At 30.8% G+C, this 18403-nt stretch overlaps 1 protein-coding gene across 5 annotated transcripts in view; it reads left to right on the top strand.

Moving 5' to 3' along the window:
• Chd1 (chromodomain helicase DNA binding protein 1) overlaps nucleotides 1–18403 on the top strand; it is a 77498-nt gene that overhangs the window by 33955 nt on the left and 25140 nt on the right. For 3 of the 5 annotated variants that reach the window (XM_048811482.1, XM_048811479.1, XM_048811481.1), the window contains exons 15-28: nucleotides 1393–1555; nucleotides 2345–2497; nucleotides 6527–6598; nucleotides 7150–7298; nucleotides 8125–8277; nucleotides 8617–8713; nucleotides 8815–8910; nucleotides 10670–10846; nucleotides 13407–13567; nucleotides 14908–14949; nucleotides 15961–16091; nucleotides 16521–16659; nucleotides 16838–16988; nucleotides 18038–18160. In XM_048811482.1, coding sequence (XP_048667439.1) covers nucleotides 1393–1555; nucleotides 2345–2497; nucleotides 6527–6598; nucleotides 7150–7298; nucleotides 8125–8277; nucleotides 8617–8713; nucleotides 8815–8910; nucleotides 10670–10846; nucleotides 13407–13567; nucleotides 14908–14949; nucleotides 15961–16091; nucleotides 16521–16659; nucleotides 16838–16988; nucleotides 18038–18160 — 1807 coding nt within the window. Of the gene's footprint in view, nucleotides 1–1392; nucleotides 1556–2344; nucleotides 2498–6526; nucleotides 6599–7149; nucleotides 7300–8124; nucleotides 8278–8616; nucleotides 8714–8814; nucleotides 8911–10669; nucleotides 10847–13406; nucleotides 13568–14907; nucleotides 14950–15960; nucleotides 16092–16520; nucleotides 16660–16837; nucleotides 16989–18037; nucleotides 18161–18403 lie in introns of all 5 variants that reach the window. The other 2 variants (XM_048811480.1, XM_015483900.2) reach the window with 1 other exon arrangement.

Raw genomic sequence — 18403 nt, 5'->3', positions numbered from 1 at the left:
TTCAATCAGGATTGAAATACATCCATTTATCTATAGGGCTCCCCCTTCTTTTTTTTTTTTCCCTAAAACTTATATGATAAGAAAAAGTTATTCTATAGAATTTTTCCAGTGTAGATTTTGTATAGTACTCTCCATAAAATAGTTTAAAATATCTTATTTTCTGTGTGTTGGGAGATAGCTCCTTGTTCAAAGTCAGGTGTTTTTTTGTTTGTTTGTTTGTTTTTTAGTTGTTTATGGACTTTTATTTTACTTCTTTATATAAGGTGCTAAGAATCGAACCAGTACCTCACATATGCCAGGCAAGCTCTGTACCACACTGAGCTACAACCCCAGCCCTAGGGTTGTAGAAGAGCCATAACTTTTCAGCCCTAGATTCAGATTTTTAATTTATGATGAGTATGTTTTGTAGTGCAAATGATAATATTCTAATTCTGGTATGGAGTTGTTTTTTAAGAATGTTTATGGAAAATTTGGAAATATAAGGAAAAGTAGACAGAAGATACAATTTCTTCTAATTCTCAGTGCTAGTCATATATCATTAAACTTGAACATTAGATTCTTCCAGGTACGTTTCATTAACTAAGATACTAAATTACTGCCATAAATGTATGTTAAAGGTTTTAGAAATTCTTTTTGGAAGAAAAAAAAAAGTCTTTTAGCCTTTATTACCTCTTCTAGCATTGAGCATTGTCCCTGGGTTTTATTTTGCTTTTTAGCCCGATGCAGGGAGATACTAAATAACTGGTGGTAAAGAAGGCTAGTAAAAAATATATAAACTAGATAGTTTGGGATTTTCACAGCTCTTTAAAGATGAATTTTATAAGAAAGGAAGAAAGTAAAAGATGGAATAAGAAAGTAAAAGATGGAAAAAAGAATCCATGTGCTAAATAAATGGTAAAAAGGAAATGTTTTATGTAGTTTGGACTAGTAGCACCAAAAGTTCTTCTGTAAGTTGCATATTTTTGTGTAAATGTAATTTAGAGAAGGCAATGTGGCTAACTGAGACCAGGTATTATGAGGTTTCTTTTAGGTGTGAGTAAAAGGTCTAATTTCAGAAGCTGTCTAAGGCAGTAAAACTGTAAGAAGGTTCAAGTAGATGATACAGTTGGCCATCTTTGTAGCAAATATTGGAGTGGGAGGATTAATACACTATCCCTATTATAATACACTATCCCATACAATGTTACATAAAGCCTTTTCTATGTACAGTTAATGATTAACATAACAAAGAGTCCCATGAGTCTTATGAATGAGATTCAGTCCGTGGTATATCCAGTTGTGAATTTCATAATAGTACAATTTTGCTTGTACTATGTTTCTTTTTTTAAGGTTTCAGAGTTCATCTTGTTATTGTTCTGTTAAACATCATTTTCATAATTTTTTTTTTTCAAGATGGATTTTAACTAGGAACTACAAAGCCCTCAGCAAAGGTTCCAAGGGCAGTACCTCAGGCTTTTTGAACATTATGATGGAGCTAAAGAAATGTTGTAACCATTGCTACCTCATTAAACCACCAGATAATAATGAATTCTATAATAAACAGGAGGCCTTACAAGTAAGAATTTTTGACTATTACTTTGTGGTAAAGCAAAATTCTAGGAATGTTAATTTAAATTTAACTGAAAATGGTGTAGTGCCTTACGTAATATATTGGTTAGAAATTCTCATTGGTTAATGTTTTACTTTAATAATAGTCTTGAGTACTTTTTAGTCATTATAAAAATACTTAAAATTTTAATATATCATTATTTTGATCAGTTTTATAAACATATTTCTCAAACTATGTATTATAGTAATTTACCCAGCAAAAAATCTATTAGTGCATTCATAATTATGAAAAAATGATTATGCTGAATTTGTGAATTTGCAAATAGTAATCCAAAGAATATCTTAACACCAGAGCCTCCCTTTTTCCATTATTTCTGGAAGATAAATTTAAAAATATGAGAGCATATCTGTAATCCAGTCAAAGTAGTACATTGGGGGACCAGGATCAGATACTAATGTATAATACATTTGCTTATTCATTTAAATGTTGGATTGCTCTTCATCTGTTTTTGGCTAAGATTTTGGAGAAATAGTATATGACAACTAGCAAATAGAGCGAAACAGTTCTTACTCCTTCCTAAAAATAAAAGAATCCATGTGCTAAATGGTAAGGGACAATTTTAATTAATGTAATATAGCAAAATGGTAAAGGTTCTAGAAAATTTTGAAAACTGAAATTGTTTTTAGACCATTATGAAAATACACAATCTCAATTGAAAATAATGAAAGTGGTTTTTTTTTTTTCCATTTGCTTCTTTTACTGTGTTGTAACAGTTTAAATTTATTGTATCCTTAGCACTTAATTCGTAGTAGCGGAAAATTGATTCTTCTTGACAAGCTGTTAATTCGCCTAAGAGAACGAGGCAATCGCGTTCTCATTTTTTCTCAAATGGTGCGGATGTTAGATATACTTGCAGAATATTTAAAATATCGCCAATTCCCCTTTCAAGTGAGTATTTCTTTATCATTTTTAAGTTTCATCTAATTCCTCAGTTTATTTTACAGAATTAACTTGGAAATTATTTTGTAAATGAAGTGGATTTTTACATAAAATGTATTAGCCTTTGAAGAAATATGTTTTTAAAAAAATACTTGTCATAATTCCCTTTTTCTTTTCCCTTATATTTACCAACAAAGCACTTTTTCTTTCTTTAATTTCCTTTTAATTCAGTCTCTTATGCTTGCTTTAGATTTTGAAAACTGTAATAGGTGGATATTAGAGTCAGGTGCTCTTCTCAATACTTAAATATATTTAATCCTTACAGCATTTTTATAAATAGTGCCAGAAACATAGTTAACATTCAGTATGTACAGTTAGTAAATAGTATGTATTTTGTGCTAATAGTAAAATAGGAGAAGTAAGAGACTCACTACACATAATCCCTTCTCTGTTGGAATTCATAATCTGATGTGGGAGACAGACATTAAAGTATAGGTAGTTACAAATGAACATAAACATTATCCCTATGGTAAATGCTGTGAAGGACAGGTTTTTGTTGATATGAACAAGATTGAAAAATATATAGTCATTTTTTAAGGGGAATAGTAGAAGAGTACCAGTATTTGAGGGTTTTTAAAACCACTTTGATATGTAATTTCCATATTCCACTTAAAATATACCATTCACTGCTTTTTTAGCATATTTTACAGATTTGTACAACCATTACCATGTCAGTTTTAGAGCATTTGTATCACCTCAGAAAGAAACTCTGTATCCTTTAGCTACTCCTTGCCTTTCCATTCCTCCTCTAGCCTTGCTCTGGTATATTTTTAAATAAATTATTTTGTGTACATGGTCAAATGGAAAAAATAGTACAGAATTGCTTGTAAGCAGTTCTTTACCATCAATTCCTTCTTGTTCTAAATCATTTCCTGGAGAGAATTACTTTTAACTTTTTTTGTTTGAGACCATGCCACAATAGATGATGTACCACTATCCTTATGGGCTTTCTAGTTGTAATTTTAAGTGTTTTTCTCAGATTTTTCCTTTCTTTTTTTTTTTTATAGCTTTATGTTATGTATTTTTATGTGGTGCTCAGGATTGAACCGAAGGCCCCATGCAAGCGCTTTACCACTGAGCCAAAATCTCAGTTCTTCAGGTTTTTCTTTTTAAAGTTAGAAATATGTATAGTGAAACTAAAAGTTCTTATAACCATTATCTTTTTAAAAGTAACATTTTCAGAAAGTATTTTTAAAATTATGTCAATTATGAACAATCACTTTGAGCTACATGTGAAATGAAAAACCTGAAAAAACTGTCAGTAGCAAGCAGTGTATATTAAACATCATTTGCAAAAAAAAAGAAATCTAAAAGGCATGTCATAAATAACTGCTGTCAGGCTGGGGATGTGGCTCAAGCGGTAGCGCGCTTGCCTGGCATGCATGCAGCCCGGGTTCAATCCTTAGCACCACATACAAAGAAAGATGTTGTGTCCTCCGAAAACTAAAAAAATAAATAAATATTGAAATTCATTCTCTCTCTCTCAAAAAAAAAAAAAAAAGAAAAAAAAGTTTTTTTAAATAAATAACTGCTGTCATACCTAGTTTATTTTTCCTTATAAACCATTGGCATTCTCCTTATGTTAGAGCTCGTAGGGCACCTTGGATTTTCTTCTGTACTCTCAAGAGGAAGGTCACATTTAATCAGGCCACAAAAAGCAGTCTTTTCATATTGCCTTGGTGCCCTTTGTCCTACTTGACTCTGACTCAGTCATTCTTTGATAATTCCCTTAACCCAGTTAAGTAAAGTTGTCTACATGCTAAGCCAGTTGATGTGATTGCTGTTCACTGGTTGTTGGAAAAAAAGCGGGGGGCATTGTCAGGTACCAAGTAAATACCAAGTGAATATCTGTTTTCCTTGGGAGATATACTCACAGAGTGAGCCTCTTGTAAAAATGGTGAATTGAACACACACACTTATTTCTTCGTTCTTCTAGAAAGTCACTCAAATAGCAGTATAGTGCTTGGGGGCTTGGTGGGTAGAAACTTTTCAGAACATACATGAGAAAGGAAGAAATGGTAGAATCTGAATGGTAGGTAAATTCATGGTAACTAACTTAGTAGGTCTAAATGAACTGAATAATAAATAAACGGTGCAAAAATTTTAGAAACACACTAATCTACATTGCAAAAATCTGCAAAGGTTCAGGAATTCTTAACACTAGTTATTCGGAAAATGGGATACAGGTGGGTTTTAAAAAAAAACAGATTATTGAAAATATTTTTGAAAGGGACGTATTTATACCTTTACTCCTTTCTGAAACTTCACTAAAATGGCAGCCTGGTTTAATGTTTGCTTTGTTATAAGAATTGCATTCAGTGACCCAAACCAGTATCAACCAGAAACATGTTTTTACATACATTTATTATAATCTCAGTTCCTGAGTTTTTGGTTTTACTATTGTAACTCTAGTACCTTTTAGGTTTATTATTATCTAGCTATTTTCTGCTGCCTTACAAAAATACCATTGATTTTGGTTATTAATCTTATAGCTGGGGCTGGGGATGTGGCTCAAGCGGTAGCACACTCGCCTGGCATGCGTGCGGCCCGGGTTTGATCCTCAGCACCACATGCAAACAAAGATGTCGTGTCTGCCGAAAACTAAAAAATAAATATTAAAAAAATTCTCTCTCTCAAAAAAAAAAAAAAAATCTTATAGCTGGTAACTTTGTTACATGATGCATTTTAATAATTTAGGCAGTAATCGTTCAGGCTTTCCATTTGATGGACAGTTATATTGTCTCTGTTAATTTTTAAATTTTTAATCCTTATAGGTTTTCTATAAAGACCTTTTTTTCTTACTGCATTGGCCATGACATTTAGTCCAATGTTGAATAGCAACACTGATAATAATTATAATGATTCATCATTAAGTATAATGTTTTCTATAAAATGTTTGTGCATATTTTATCAGGTTACAGACATTCATTTTTATAATTTGTCCACTGAGAATTTTTATAAATGATTATTAAATGTCATTCACTATTCAAAATACTTTATACAATAACAAAGCAGAGGTTGACATAGTTTCCCAACATACTAGTTTAACTCACCCACTGAATGCATGATCACAGTAAGCAAGTTATTTCTAATCTAAAACAAATTTATTAAAGGTCGATTATAATTAAAATGAAAATAATAGCATTGTTTTTATTTTGTTTTCTTTTTTTCCTTTTACTCAATCCAGGGCCTTGCTCGTGCTAAGCAAAGCTTTCCAATACTTGAGCCACACCCCCAGCCCAATAACAGCTAATATTTAGGAAGTACTCAGTGTATGTCAAGCACTGTGCTAAGTTCTGTAGTCTGTGAAGGAGGCACTTATTGTTATGTCCATTTTACTGAGAAAGAAGTTGACACTGAGAAAATTCAAATCTCTTGCTCAAGGCATTCAAGATAGTTATTCAGGCTTTTGGAATAAAGCCTTCAGTGCCTTTAAAGCTTTAACATGCATTAGAATTAGAAGGAGGGCTTTTGCTGAACCCTTCTGATTCAATAGATGTGGAGTGAGGATCAAGTTTTAAGTTGTTATGTTCTTAGTTGACACTAATGCTATTGGTTCAGTAACCACACTGGACTTTATCAATGTTTTTTGAAGTGTGGATTGTGACCAGTTAATGGATCCTGGGAATCAGTTTAATGAGTTTCAACAACATTTTAAGAGATAAAACAGCTTCTAAATTATGAAACTATAGTACATCTCATGAAACTTATTTCAGGTATATGTATTCATTAACATATCTCCTACAATGAGTCTTAAGCAGAACAGTGTGACTGCTGATACTATGTATTCTCTTGGAAACAATCATTGGTAAAGAACACAGATTAGAGAAAGATCTGGACATTGTTTTATTATAGTACTTCGTATTCATAAAGTTGTAGTAAAGGGCATATGCCTTTTTATACTTAATTTTATAATTTTAATTGTTTTTTAACATTTTGAATGTGGTATATGCTTTACTTTAATGTGTTTTATTCTAGAGATTAGATGGATCAATAAAAGGGGAGCTGAGGAAACAAGCTCTAGATCATTTTAATGCTGAGGGATCAGAGGTATGAATGCTTTAAAATTGTAAATTTTGTTTCAATCCTATATTTTCTGTAGTCATATTTATACTTTGATTAAAAAATTTATTGGTATTAGCTAGTTTTTATTAACAAATGGCTTTTTTAAAAAAGTCTATTTTCTGTTAAATCTGAAAAATTTTATACTCTTCTTAACAATACCATTTCATCATGTTAGTTAATTTGCTTTGAAGTGAATAACCCACTTTCATTTAGAATTCTTTGTTATGTACCTTATCCTTTATTTTTTAAAGTAATGAACATTACATATATAGTCAAAGCCTCATCACTCCCCTATTCCATTCCCTCTTTTTACCATAATTAAATACTAAAGTAATTTGTTTTTTATTATTAACAGGTTTATTTGTATTTTGGAGTATTGTTTATTGCTCTTTCTAAAGGTTTATATATTAATTTTCAATGTTGATTTTCAATTTTATTAGTAAAGTTCTTTTTAATTTACAAAATCAATTTTTTTGGTTTTATTATTCATTCACTTATTAGAATTTTAAATCTTGCTAATTTACATTTTCTTATAGGATTTCTGCTTTTTGCTTTCTACAAGAGCTGGTGGTTTAGGGATTAATTTAGCCTCTGCCGACACTGTGGTTATATTTGATTCTGACTGGAATCCACAAAATGATCTTCAGGCACAGGCAAGAGCTCATCGAATTGGGCAAAAAAAACAGGTATTTCTGATTTCTGTTATTTTACTAGATTAGAATATTTTTTATGATTAGTATTTAGAATTGTTTAAGATCGTCAGGAGATAGAGGAAACATAGTCATTTTGCTATTGTATTTAACCAGTTAGTTATTGAGGAAACCAGTTTACCATACCTGGAGAGTCAGACAGAATAGTTATCTTAACTATCTTCAAATAACTTGGTTGTTTTAAATGAGATTTTGAGCAGTAGCTGATATATTAGCCATATATTGTCCCTGTGCTTACAAGATAACACACACATAAAAGCTACTTTCATTTTATAGATTTTGTTCAACCAACTGGCACCACTGTAACAAAATATTTCATTACTGTTGTAACTATTCCAACCATATAGAACCTCTTTCTGACTTTAAAAAAATAGAGGAAGTCCTTTTCAATTTTGGGAAGCTTTGTTTTGTAGTTGAGGCTTCTTCATTGTCTTGTGGAGAGGTTCATAGAATTTTATATTTCATGAGTGATGAAACATCAGAATCACAGGAACTGCCATAAGATCATTAGAAATTTACCATTTTTTTTCTTTTTTCCCAGCTAAATCAACTTTAAATAACGAATTACTTTTCAAAAAAAATAGAGAAGAAAATCTGTTAGCTAAACTGTAAAATAGAAAGATATATTCTCAAAAATTTCTAAAATTGGAGAACTTTAACTATATTGTTATTTTTATTTGTTTTGCTTATAATAATGAAAACTTCATGTTGGATGTTCCAGATTATATACTAATGTTTGGGCACTTCAGGTTAGCACAACAAATCCTTTTACTGCAATTTTCCTTCCTCATGCCTGTTTTTACAGGTGAATATATATCGTCTAGTTACCAAGGGATCAGTTGAAGAAGATATTCTTGAAAGGGCCAAAAAGAAGATGGTTTTAGATCATCTTGTAATTCAAAGAATGGACACAACTGGCAAGACTGTACTTCACACAGGTTCTGCTCCATCAAGGTGGTTACTTTAGTATAAAAAAAATGCCATTTTAGTGTTACCTTAAACTCATTTTTCTAAAATTTTATATCACTGAGTGGATCACTGAAGTGCTATATTTTTGAAGACTAATTTCAGTCAGAGTGTGTACCTTCAGTACTTGGTTTTTCCACTACAGATTTATTCTCATGAACTTCTACACTTCAAAAGTTCCTTAGTTTAAAAATAACTATATTAAAACTTCCCCATTTAATTTTCTTATGTAACAATTATAAAGGTGACTATGTAAATGTAATAAAAGTGCCATGTAAATATGAACTATTAAAATTAAACATTTTTATTTGTTTTATTTGTTTTTAGTTCTACTCCTTTCAATAAAGAAGAATTATCAGCCATTTTAAAGTTTGGTGCTGAGGAACTTTTTAAGGAACCTGAAGGAGAAGAACAAGAGCCCCAGGTTAAAAAAAAAAAAAAAAAATGTATACTCAGAATGTGTACTTTATGATAGAAAGGAAAGATTCACATGTATTTAAAATAAAGTTTGTCCTTTAATTATAGGAAATGGATATAGATGAAATCTTGAAGAGGGCTGAAACTCATGAAAATGAACCAGGACCTTTAACCGTAGGAGATGAGTTGCTTTCCCAGTTCAAGGTAGATTTCTCTTTATATAATTGAGAGGGATTGAGTTACCTAGTATTTTGGTAATTTTTCTTTTATATAATAAGTAAGATAATTTTTCTCTTAAAATTTGTTTTTATAAAAATATTTTATTATTCAGAAAAACCAGTAGCAGCTGATGTGATTAAGAGACCAAATTGCTTATGAACAGATAAACTTAGTTGGGTGGGGGAAGCTGTTACTTTCTAATTGTCATCTAGAATAATTAATGCTCAGCAAATAGCATGCCCTCAAGTATTTGAGTAAATGAATGACGAATTTTAACTGATTTAAAAAAAAAAAATATATATATATATATATATATATATATATATATATTTATTAGTATATAATATATATATATATTAGTAGATATTCACAATACCTTTATTTTGTTTATTTAGTTTTTTTAATGTGGTGCTGGGGATCGAACCCAGTGCCTCACGTGTGCTGGGCAAGTTCTCTACCACTGAGTCACAACCCCAGCCCCTTTTAACTGATTTTTATTAGAGCAATTTTTTATATTATATCAATTTAAGCATTATCATTAATGCTTATGAAGACTAATAAGGAAACACAATCACTAATAAGAAAACTTAAATCTATCAGACAAAATAAGCAGTAAGTTAACCATTTATTAATACTTATAAATATACACGATTTGGTAGGGGTACAGAGCTATAAAAAGATCTAAAACAACATATATCAGCTGATGTTATATTAGTATTGGTAACCAGCTTTAATGAGTGCTTGCTATCTACCAGACTCTCGGTGCTTTAAATGTTATTTTCTCCTCACAAAAGTTACTTTGCTGTTTCTGTGTATTCCTTTAGAAACGAAAACACTAGGACTTAGGGAACCCAAGTCATTTATCTGAATTCTAACAGAGCTCCATGTCTCTATCTGGTTTTTTTTTTTTGATCCTAAAGACAAGACTGTTGTTCAACAGCACTTGGTAGTTCATGGACTGGTCTGAGAATTCTGTAGAATATTATTTAACGTGTTAATAGTATATACTACCTTTTTTCATTATTACTTGTTAACTGACTCTAGTTTGTTATCTGCCTCTAGTTCTGTTACACTAATAATTTTGTTGAGCAGCAGGGCAAAGAGAAGCTTTCCTGGAGGGAATGTTGTTAGAGTCATTTGGTTTGATTCTCTATGCCCTAATGAAGAAGTAAATGCAGATAGGTTAGTAGTCATATCTGGTTTAGCTTATAGTCTTAGTCGTATTCATTTTCCCAAGACATTTTTGTTTTGTATAGTTTTATTTATTTATTTATTTATTTGGTGGGAGGGTTGAACCGGGGATTGAACTCAGGCACCCAATCACTGAGACACATATCCCCAGCCTTATTTTGTGTTTTGTGTAGAAGAGACAGGGTCTCACTAAGGTGCGTAGTGCCTCGCTTTTTGCTGAGGCTGGCTTTGAACTAGCAATCCTCCAGCTTCAGCCTCTGGAGCCACTGGGATTACAGACATGCGCCACTGTACCTGGCTAGTTTTTGTTTTTGAGTGCAGCCTTGCTATATTTTGTTGCCCAGGCTGGCCTCAAACTCCTGGGCAAATGATCTTCCTGCTTCGTCCTCCTGGGTGGCTGAAATTATAGGCACAGGATGGTGTGTCCTACTGATATAATATGTTTTTTTCCCCAGGTTTTAACATGTTACCGTTTCTCTCTTTAAGAAATTTATAATTTACGAATACATTTTTCTATACTACATACTCTGTTAAAATTTCTGAAATTTATCAGGTTGCCAATTTTTCAAATATGGATGAAGATGACATTGAATTGGAACCTGAAAGAAATTCAAAAAACTGGGAAGAAATCATTCCAGAAGATCAAAGAAGACGGTTAGAAGAAGAAGAAAGGCAAAAGGAACTTGAAGAAATTTATATGCTCCCAAGAATGAGAAACTGTGCAAAACAGGTGACTTTGTAATTTAAACTTTCCTGTTAGGAGTATAGTAATCACCTTGGACTGGTCTTTTTGTTTGTTTTGTTTTTATGTGTATTTTTTTCTTACAGTATCTTTGATTTAATAATGTTTACCTTATAAAATGAGTTGAAAAGTGTTCCCTTCTTTTTTGGGGACTATTAGAGAGCTTGGAAATATTTCTTTATTGGTGGAAGTATTGTTTGGGAAACTATCTAGGCCTATAATTTTCTATGGTGTTTGTAGAATATTTAATGATGTTCTTTTTTCACTTACCTAATGTTAGTATTTTCTTTCTTGATCATTCTAGGTAGAATTTAACCTATTTTATTAATCTTTTCAAAGAATCAACATTTTGTTTCATTGATTTTTCTATTTTCACTTTCATGTGTTTCTATTCTGTATCATTTCTTCCTTGCTTTTGGTTTCACTTGCTCCTTTTTTTGTGAGCATAAATACTGAATTGTCTTTCTTTTCTAATATTAGCATTTAATTTTAAGGATTTTTTATGAATTTCACATTTTAATGTTTTTCATTTCAGAATAATTTATAATTCCCCATGCAATGACTTTTTTGATCCATAGTTTTCTTAGAAGTGTGTTTTTTAAATTTCCAAATATTTGGAAGATTTTTCAAGTATCTTTTTAAATGACTTCTAGGTTAACTCTATGCTGGTCAAACAGTTTCCTTTGTACAAATTGGATTTAAAGGATTTTTTTTTTTCTTATGACCTGAAGAAACAAAATACTTAATTTTAATATAATGGTAACCTTAGTGTTATAAGCTCTCTTGTATCCTTTGGCAATAGGAAAAACTCTAATACGAGGCTTCTTTTTGCATTAATCTTTATTTTTTAGAACATTAAATTATAAGATTATTTGCATTGGTGCAAATAATTTTTTGGTGCCTCAAAATTTTGAACCAGAGGTATGATTCCTGCTTTACATTGGTCCTTGCCCAGCTACCTCTTTCCTAATGAAAGAGTTTTTTTGTTTTCTTTCCTACAACCATAATAGGGGGTTCTCTCATGCCCTTAGGCCAGTACATGAGAAGGGTTTGGCAGAGCTTCCCACCTGTCCCCCAGAAGTTGACTGTATTACCTTTCTTTTGGCTTGCTCCTTGGATGTTCCCTCCAATTTCCCAGCATGCCTGTCCTTCTCATAAGTGCCTGGTGGAGGAGAAAGTACCTGAGAGTGGGTGCAAGTTTTCACCCTGTCTTTGCTTTCTAGATGTCCTATGCTATTATGTTTGCCTACTTTTAGCCTTTAGCAGGTGTTGTGACTTGCAGTTGCCCTGCCGGTGATATATTCAGGGATTCACATGTACTAGGCAAGCTCTCTACCACTGAGCTATACCCTAACCCTGCCTGTAGGAAATTATACTTGCTTTCTTTTACCTGTTTGTATGATACTCAGAGTCTGTCACCTTAGCTCTTCATAAGTGAGCCAGTATTCAATTAATTTTCATCTCTTCTTTTAAACTCCTATTTTTCTTTATATTTTACAGAAGTAGATTTCCCTGTTATTTCATCTCTGATGCATTTAAGAAAAATTATGATTTTATAGGTTAGATTTATTGTTAGGGTGGGATCCATGCCCTACCAGTTTTCTCTAGAACAAGCAGTAGTGGAACCAAATAATTTGGCCTGAAAGGGACTACATTTGTTGTTTCTTATTTATTTCTGTGAATTCTAAAATTATTTCCTTTTATAGTGCATGGGAAGTATAGCATTACATTAAGTCTTATGAAAGGGTTAGAGGAGGTTAAAATAATAATAGGGTTCAGAATATGTATAGAGGCTTTGGAAAAACTCTTAATACAGTGTATTTTTTTGCTGCATGTGTTAAAACTGTGGATATTAGGAATAGACATTTAGTGGATTACATGGCATTTTTTCTGTGAAATAGATATTTGACATATAGCCTAGTTAGAACAGCAATGGGTGAATATTTAGAAAGAAAGTAGAAAAGAGGGATAAGGAATCATTCTTCCCCACTCTGAGATACATGATTAATAGTATTATTACAGTATATAACATTGTAATTTTTTAAATGGATTTCATTTCTTAGGTTAAATAGTAGTCACATTGTTATAGAATTTTTTTGCTCTTTGACAGTATATCATGAGTGTTAATTATTCTACAATACAATGATAATATTGCTAAAATTGTCCTCTGCCCTCAATTAAATACCCACAGAGATAGATACATAAGTGTCTGTTTTTCTGTACCATTATCAGTATTGACTATTATTACTTATTTGGTATTTGTCAACAGTGATAGATTTTAAAAAGGAGTTGTTATTTGATTACTTGCTTATTAATAACTTTTCATATTTTTACAAAAGACTGATGATTATTATTGATTTATAAGCATGCTTAAATTATTAAGGCTATTAATAACCCTTTGTCATTAACATGTTATTTTTTGTTCTGTTTGCTTAATTACTTTTGCTTGTGGAATATTCTAAGTTTTTATAGAGTTTTTCTTTGCCCATTAGATAAAAGCTTAACTTTACCCTAAATTGGGTGAATTTTTTTTTTTTTCAAATTCCAGATTAGTTTCAATGGAAGTGAAGGGAGGCGCAGTAGAAGTAGGAGATACTCTGGATCTGATAGTGATTCAATCTCAGAAAGGAAAAGGCCAAAGAAACGTGGAAGACCACGCACTATCCCTCGGGAGAATATTAAAGGATTTAATGATGCAGAAATTAGGCGGTAAGATGATAATAGAACATTTTGTTTTAATTTGGTTTCATAGAAAGTAAAACTAAAATATGAAAATCTAATAATTTTCAAAAATTAAGATGATAGTTTTAGAGAAGGCAAATATATGATGTTTGAGTAGGAATTGAGCATTCCTTCCTGGCTTTTGGGTTCATTATAACTGTAAAAGCAAGTTCAACTTCTAATCTTTGCATGCTATTTATTGCTAGGCTAGACTACTAAAATTTTTTGGTTTTATTAATGTATTTCAGAATAATGGTTTTGTTTATTAAAAATTCACACTGCTTTGTTGATTCCCAGGAGTAGTAATTTTTTTGTGGGAGTAATTTAGTTCTGTATTTTTCTAATGTCTTAACATTGAAGTGATTGCTTTTTGAAAGTAACCATGTTTAAAACATTTCTGGGATTGGGGATGTAGCTCAGTGGTAGATTATGTATTTAGCATGCCCAAAGCATCTGATCACCAGCACCACAGAACAAACAACAGTAACAAACCATCTCTGATATGACCAAGTAGGAAATGGGTTAAGATTAGCCATGCAGGATAAATTGTAGTTTTTGCTCAAAATATACTATATTTCTTTAAGGGGAATGGAGTAGCAACTTATTTTGTTAATAGTTTTGCATGTGAAATTTGTAAAAAGATTGTTCATTACTCTAGAGTTTGTTGTTTTGTTTCTTTCAAGCCATTGTAACTTTTGTCATAGCCCTGACTGATAAGTTCTTCCTCATTCTTCCTAGCAGACAACTAAATACATTGTTAGCTTTCCTTAAGAGCATTTTTATGACATCTGATTTGCTGGTTCTGTTTTTACTTGGAGAAGCATTTCATCTTCTACTTTTCCTGGATATTTTTCCTCATCTATCAACCACCTACATAGCTTTTTTTCTGAAGTAAAATTTTTATTTTCCATTGTTTAGTGTAATACCACACATCTGTCTTATTTTTATCAGCACTTGGAATGTGAGGAGGTGTAGTATGATTGATAATTATTCTGGAGACACTTCCTGTGATAACTTTGAACCCTTTTCCAGTCTTGTGAAAATAATAAAGTAATTCTAAATGAAAATTTAGCTTCTATTGTTTTATTTACATTGGTATTTTAAGTTCATCCTGGGTGTAAAAGTACTTGTTTTACTTTGGTATATAGCTTCATGTTTTGACATTTGTGTATTTATAACATACCTTTTTCATTTTTTTGTTAGTAAATGTGCTCTGAATTTATTTTTGCACTAATAAGTATGTTATTTCTGCATATGTTGTAAATATATGTATATTTTTAAATAGATAATGAAGATCACATTTCAACCAAGTGTTTATTTTCTGCTAGGTTTATCAAGAGCTATAAGAAATTTGGTGGCCCTTTAGAAAGGTAAATGCATTTGTCATCCTCATAGAATTCTAAAATTTTATATAACTGTCAGCTTGCTTTAGTTGTATTAATATTTAGTTTGCTACCTTGTTTAATTTGCTTTTAAGAGGCATTTAACAATCTAGGAAACAAATTTTAGATTTTTTGAAAAAGATTTATTTTTTATTGTGGTCTGTAAATTTTTCTTATCTATAAATGAAGTTGTCTAAAACAAATTTAAATTTTATTTTTATAACTAATGTATTTTTTATTGTTTGTTTGATTTTTCATTATTCAACTTATGAACCACAAATTTATTCATAGAGGTGCTGAGTTGCTAATTTAACTTACCACTGTTTTTTCTAATTAGAAAAATTTTTAGTTTTTTAAATTACATCCTCTTAGTACATAAACAACTAAAATTTTTTAAGCTATGTGTTAATCCCAATAATTGTTGGTCATATAAATATTCTTTGTCTTTTGTTGTAGCCAACCCTTTCTGAATGTAGAGCAGCAAAGACTCAAATTAATTGACTTTTTCCTCTTAAAAACTTTAAAAATAGAGATTATTATATTTTCTTTTGAGGCAACTAAAAATGCAATGAAATACATGCATAATTATTTTAGATGGTGGAAAAATGTCTAAGTTAATTTTTCTTTATGTTATCTGTTGCATAGTTTACTCTCACTTATAATTGTCATAAAACTTTTGTATTATTTAAAATTTGATCAATTTGTAAAAAAGATTTTATAGAATTGGCATATGATTTTCAAATCTGTATACCTATTATACAGTTTTCCAATTAATTTTCCAATTGCTCTGTAATGAGTTTTCAGAATTTATTGTCTTGGAATATGTAAACAATTTGTATTTCTACTAAATTATTCTAGGTTTTTTTCATGTTTTAAACTAGAATTTATAAGACATTTATTAGAGTGACATTTTAATCTTAAAATAGAAAACTTGGTTTATCACAAACAGTGCTACATCATTTAACACATATGCCTGAAATTTGTCTTATTTTGATACAGATTAGATGCAATTGCTCGAGATGCTGAATTAGTTGATAAGTCAGAAACAGACCTCAGACGATTAGGAGAATTGGTGCATAATGGCTGCATCAAAGCTTTAAAGGATAGTTCTTCAGGAACAGAACGAACAGGTAACATTAAAATGAGTGATTTAAAAGAGAAAAATGAAAGTTTCAAGATATACTTTTTGAGTTAGGTGTTATGTCTTAACTTACCTGTTTATTAGTTTTAGAAGATGCTTTACAAGACAAAGGAAGGACCTGAGTTAGAGGAAATGGAGAACAGAATTCCAGTTTTGAAGGCAATAGAATCTATCCTTTAGCGTCCCTGATGTATTCTGACTGGGACACAATGTCAGAAATTAATTACATGAAATACAATTTGAATCTACATCTGCCAGATTGTAATGATTGGTTTATTATATATAGTGAAAGTAAGGTTTTTGTCAGTAATCCCTTTCTTAATGGTATAAATAATACTTAAGTAATAGCACATATTGTTTTGTATTTTGTAGAATTATGCTTTATATGTTTTTCTATACTCTTGTCTAAAAAATTAAGGTGGGAGACTTGGAAAAGTGAAGGGGCCAACATTCCGAATATCGGGAGTACAAGTGAATGCCAAGCTGGTCATCTCCCATGAAGAAGAATTAATACCTTTGCACAAATCTATTCCTTCAGATCCAGAAGAAAGAAAGCAGTGAGTTACTTTATAAAATTTTTGTTGTTAAGTAGCTTTGATATGAAGGTATGTTAAGTTTTTGTGGCATTGTTGGCTACTTTTGGACCAGGATTTTTAATGACTGAAATATGTTTTTCAGAATTAATTTTTTAATGTCAGTTATAAACATGGAAGTAATTATTAACTTTAATAATAGGTATACAATCCCATGCCACACGAAGGCAGCTCATTTTGATATAGACTGGGGTAAAGAAGATGATTCCAATTTGTTAATTGGTATTTATGAATATGGATATGGAAGTTGGGAAATGATTAAAATGGATCCTGACCTCAGTCTAACACATAAGGTACTGTATATCTCTTGACTTTGTTGGCTTTAATTTATTCTAATCTTTTAAATTATTATGGAAATAAACTAGGAATAAAGCAGTCAAGGCCCTGGTTAGTTGTGTGCTCATGGCTTCTTTAGAACTTTGTTTTCATGAAAGGATTAAGTTTAAACAAGTGATTTCTGAGTCTTTTGCCATACTTCTGGAATTATATTTTTGTTTTTAAGACAGGTATAGACAGGTATATTTTCCTTTAGATTATTGGGTTAAAAAATCTTCTGTTACATCATTAACTTATTTGAAGACAAAAAACAATCCTTAAGCTGTCAAGGTTTTTAAAAATATGTATTTTTAAGTTTTTAGGTTATTTGATTCTACTGTGTTAGGTAAACGAATATCTTTGCATAAAATGGAAAACACTGGAAGTATTTTTTTTTTTTTTTGGTACCTCTTTAGATAACTACTTAACTTTTAGATATCAATGCTTTATCATTTGTTCCTATTAAGGAAAACTTAAATGTCAAGATTTCCACTGTGAAAATTTCCTCAGGAGGTCACCTTCTAAATAGGTGGTACTCTGTATCCCAGGAATTGTTATATATATATATATGGTGTTATTGAGAGGAAGGGATTCTAAGGATAATGTAACATTTAATAACAGCAAATGTTAAATGCACTTTTTTGTATATTTGAAAGAATTTGTAATCAAACTTTTCTGTTTTTATTTTGAAAGGTAATAACAAGGGACTTTTTTTGAGGCATATTTATTTAGGATTCATTTCTTAGAAAATTAAATTTTTCCTGTGGTGTAGATATTTTTTAAAATGTATATTGAATGAGTCATTCCTATAAATACTAAAATTTGTAACTTTAGTGAGTTATTATATTTCTTAAAATGGTTAAATATTTTTTACCAGTAAACTTTTTTCACATTTTTTATTGTTGCATGTAGTTGTATACATTGATGGTATTTATTGTTACATGTTCACACCTGCACACAGTATAATTTGGCCTATCACCAATAAGCTTTTTATGTTATTTAACCTGAAATTGAATTGCTTTTTCAGATTCTTCCAGATGATCCTGATAAAAAACCACAAGCAAAACAGTTGCAGACACGCGCGGACTACCTCATCAAATTACTTAGTAGAGACCTTGCGAAAAAAGAAGCTCTGAGACTTTCTGGTGCAGTAAGTTAAAATTGAGATGCTTAAGAGTGGTTTACTTTTCTTTTGTATAAGGTAAACCTAGTTTATTGACCATCCTAGACATGCATAGTTTTTCTTTAAAGTTTTATTTGAATATGGTAATGTTTTCCTTTAAATTATTTCACCATATATATTAAAACTGATGAGTTCTATTTTTTCTAGTATTTGGATAGGGATTAAAGAAAATTTGTTAGAGTGTTGAGTACTCTTTGAGAGGTTGAGCCA

Source organism: Marmota marmota, unplaced genomic scaffold (genome assembly GCF_001458135.2).
Source record: "Marmota marmota marmota unplaced genomic scaffold, marMar, whole genome shotgun sequence".
NCBI classification, from domain to species: domain Eukaryota; kingdom Metazoa; phylum Chordata; class Mammalia; order Rodentia; family Sciuridae; genus Marmota; species Marmota marmota.
The sequence above is the reverse complement of the archived record's forward strand: the minus strand, read 5'-3'. Positions and strand labels throughout refer to the sequence as shown.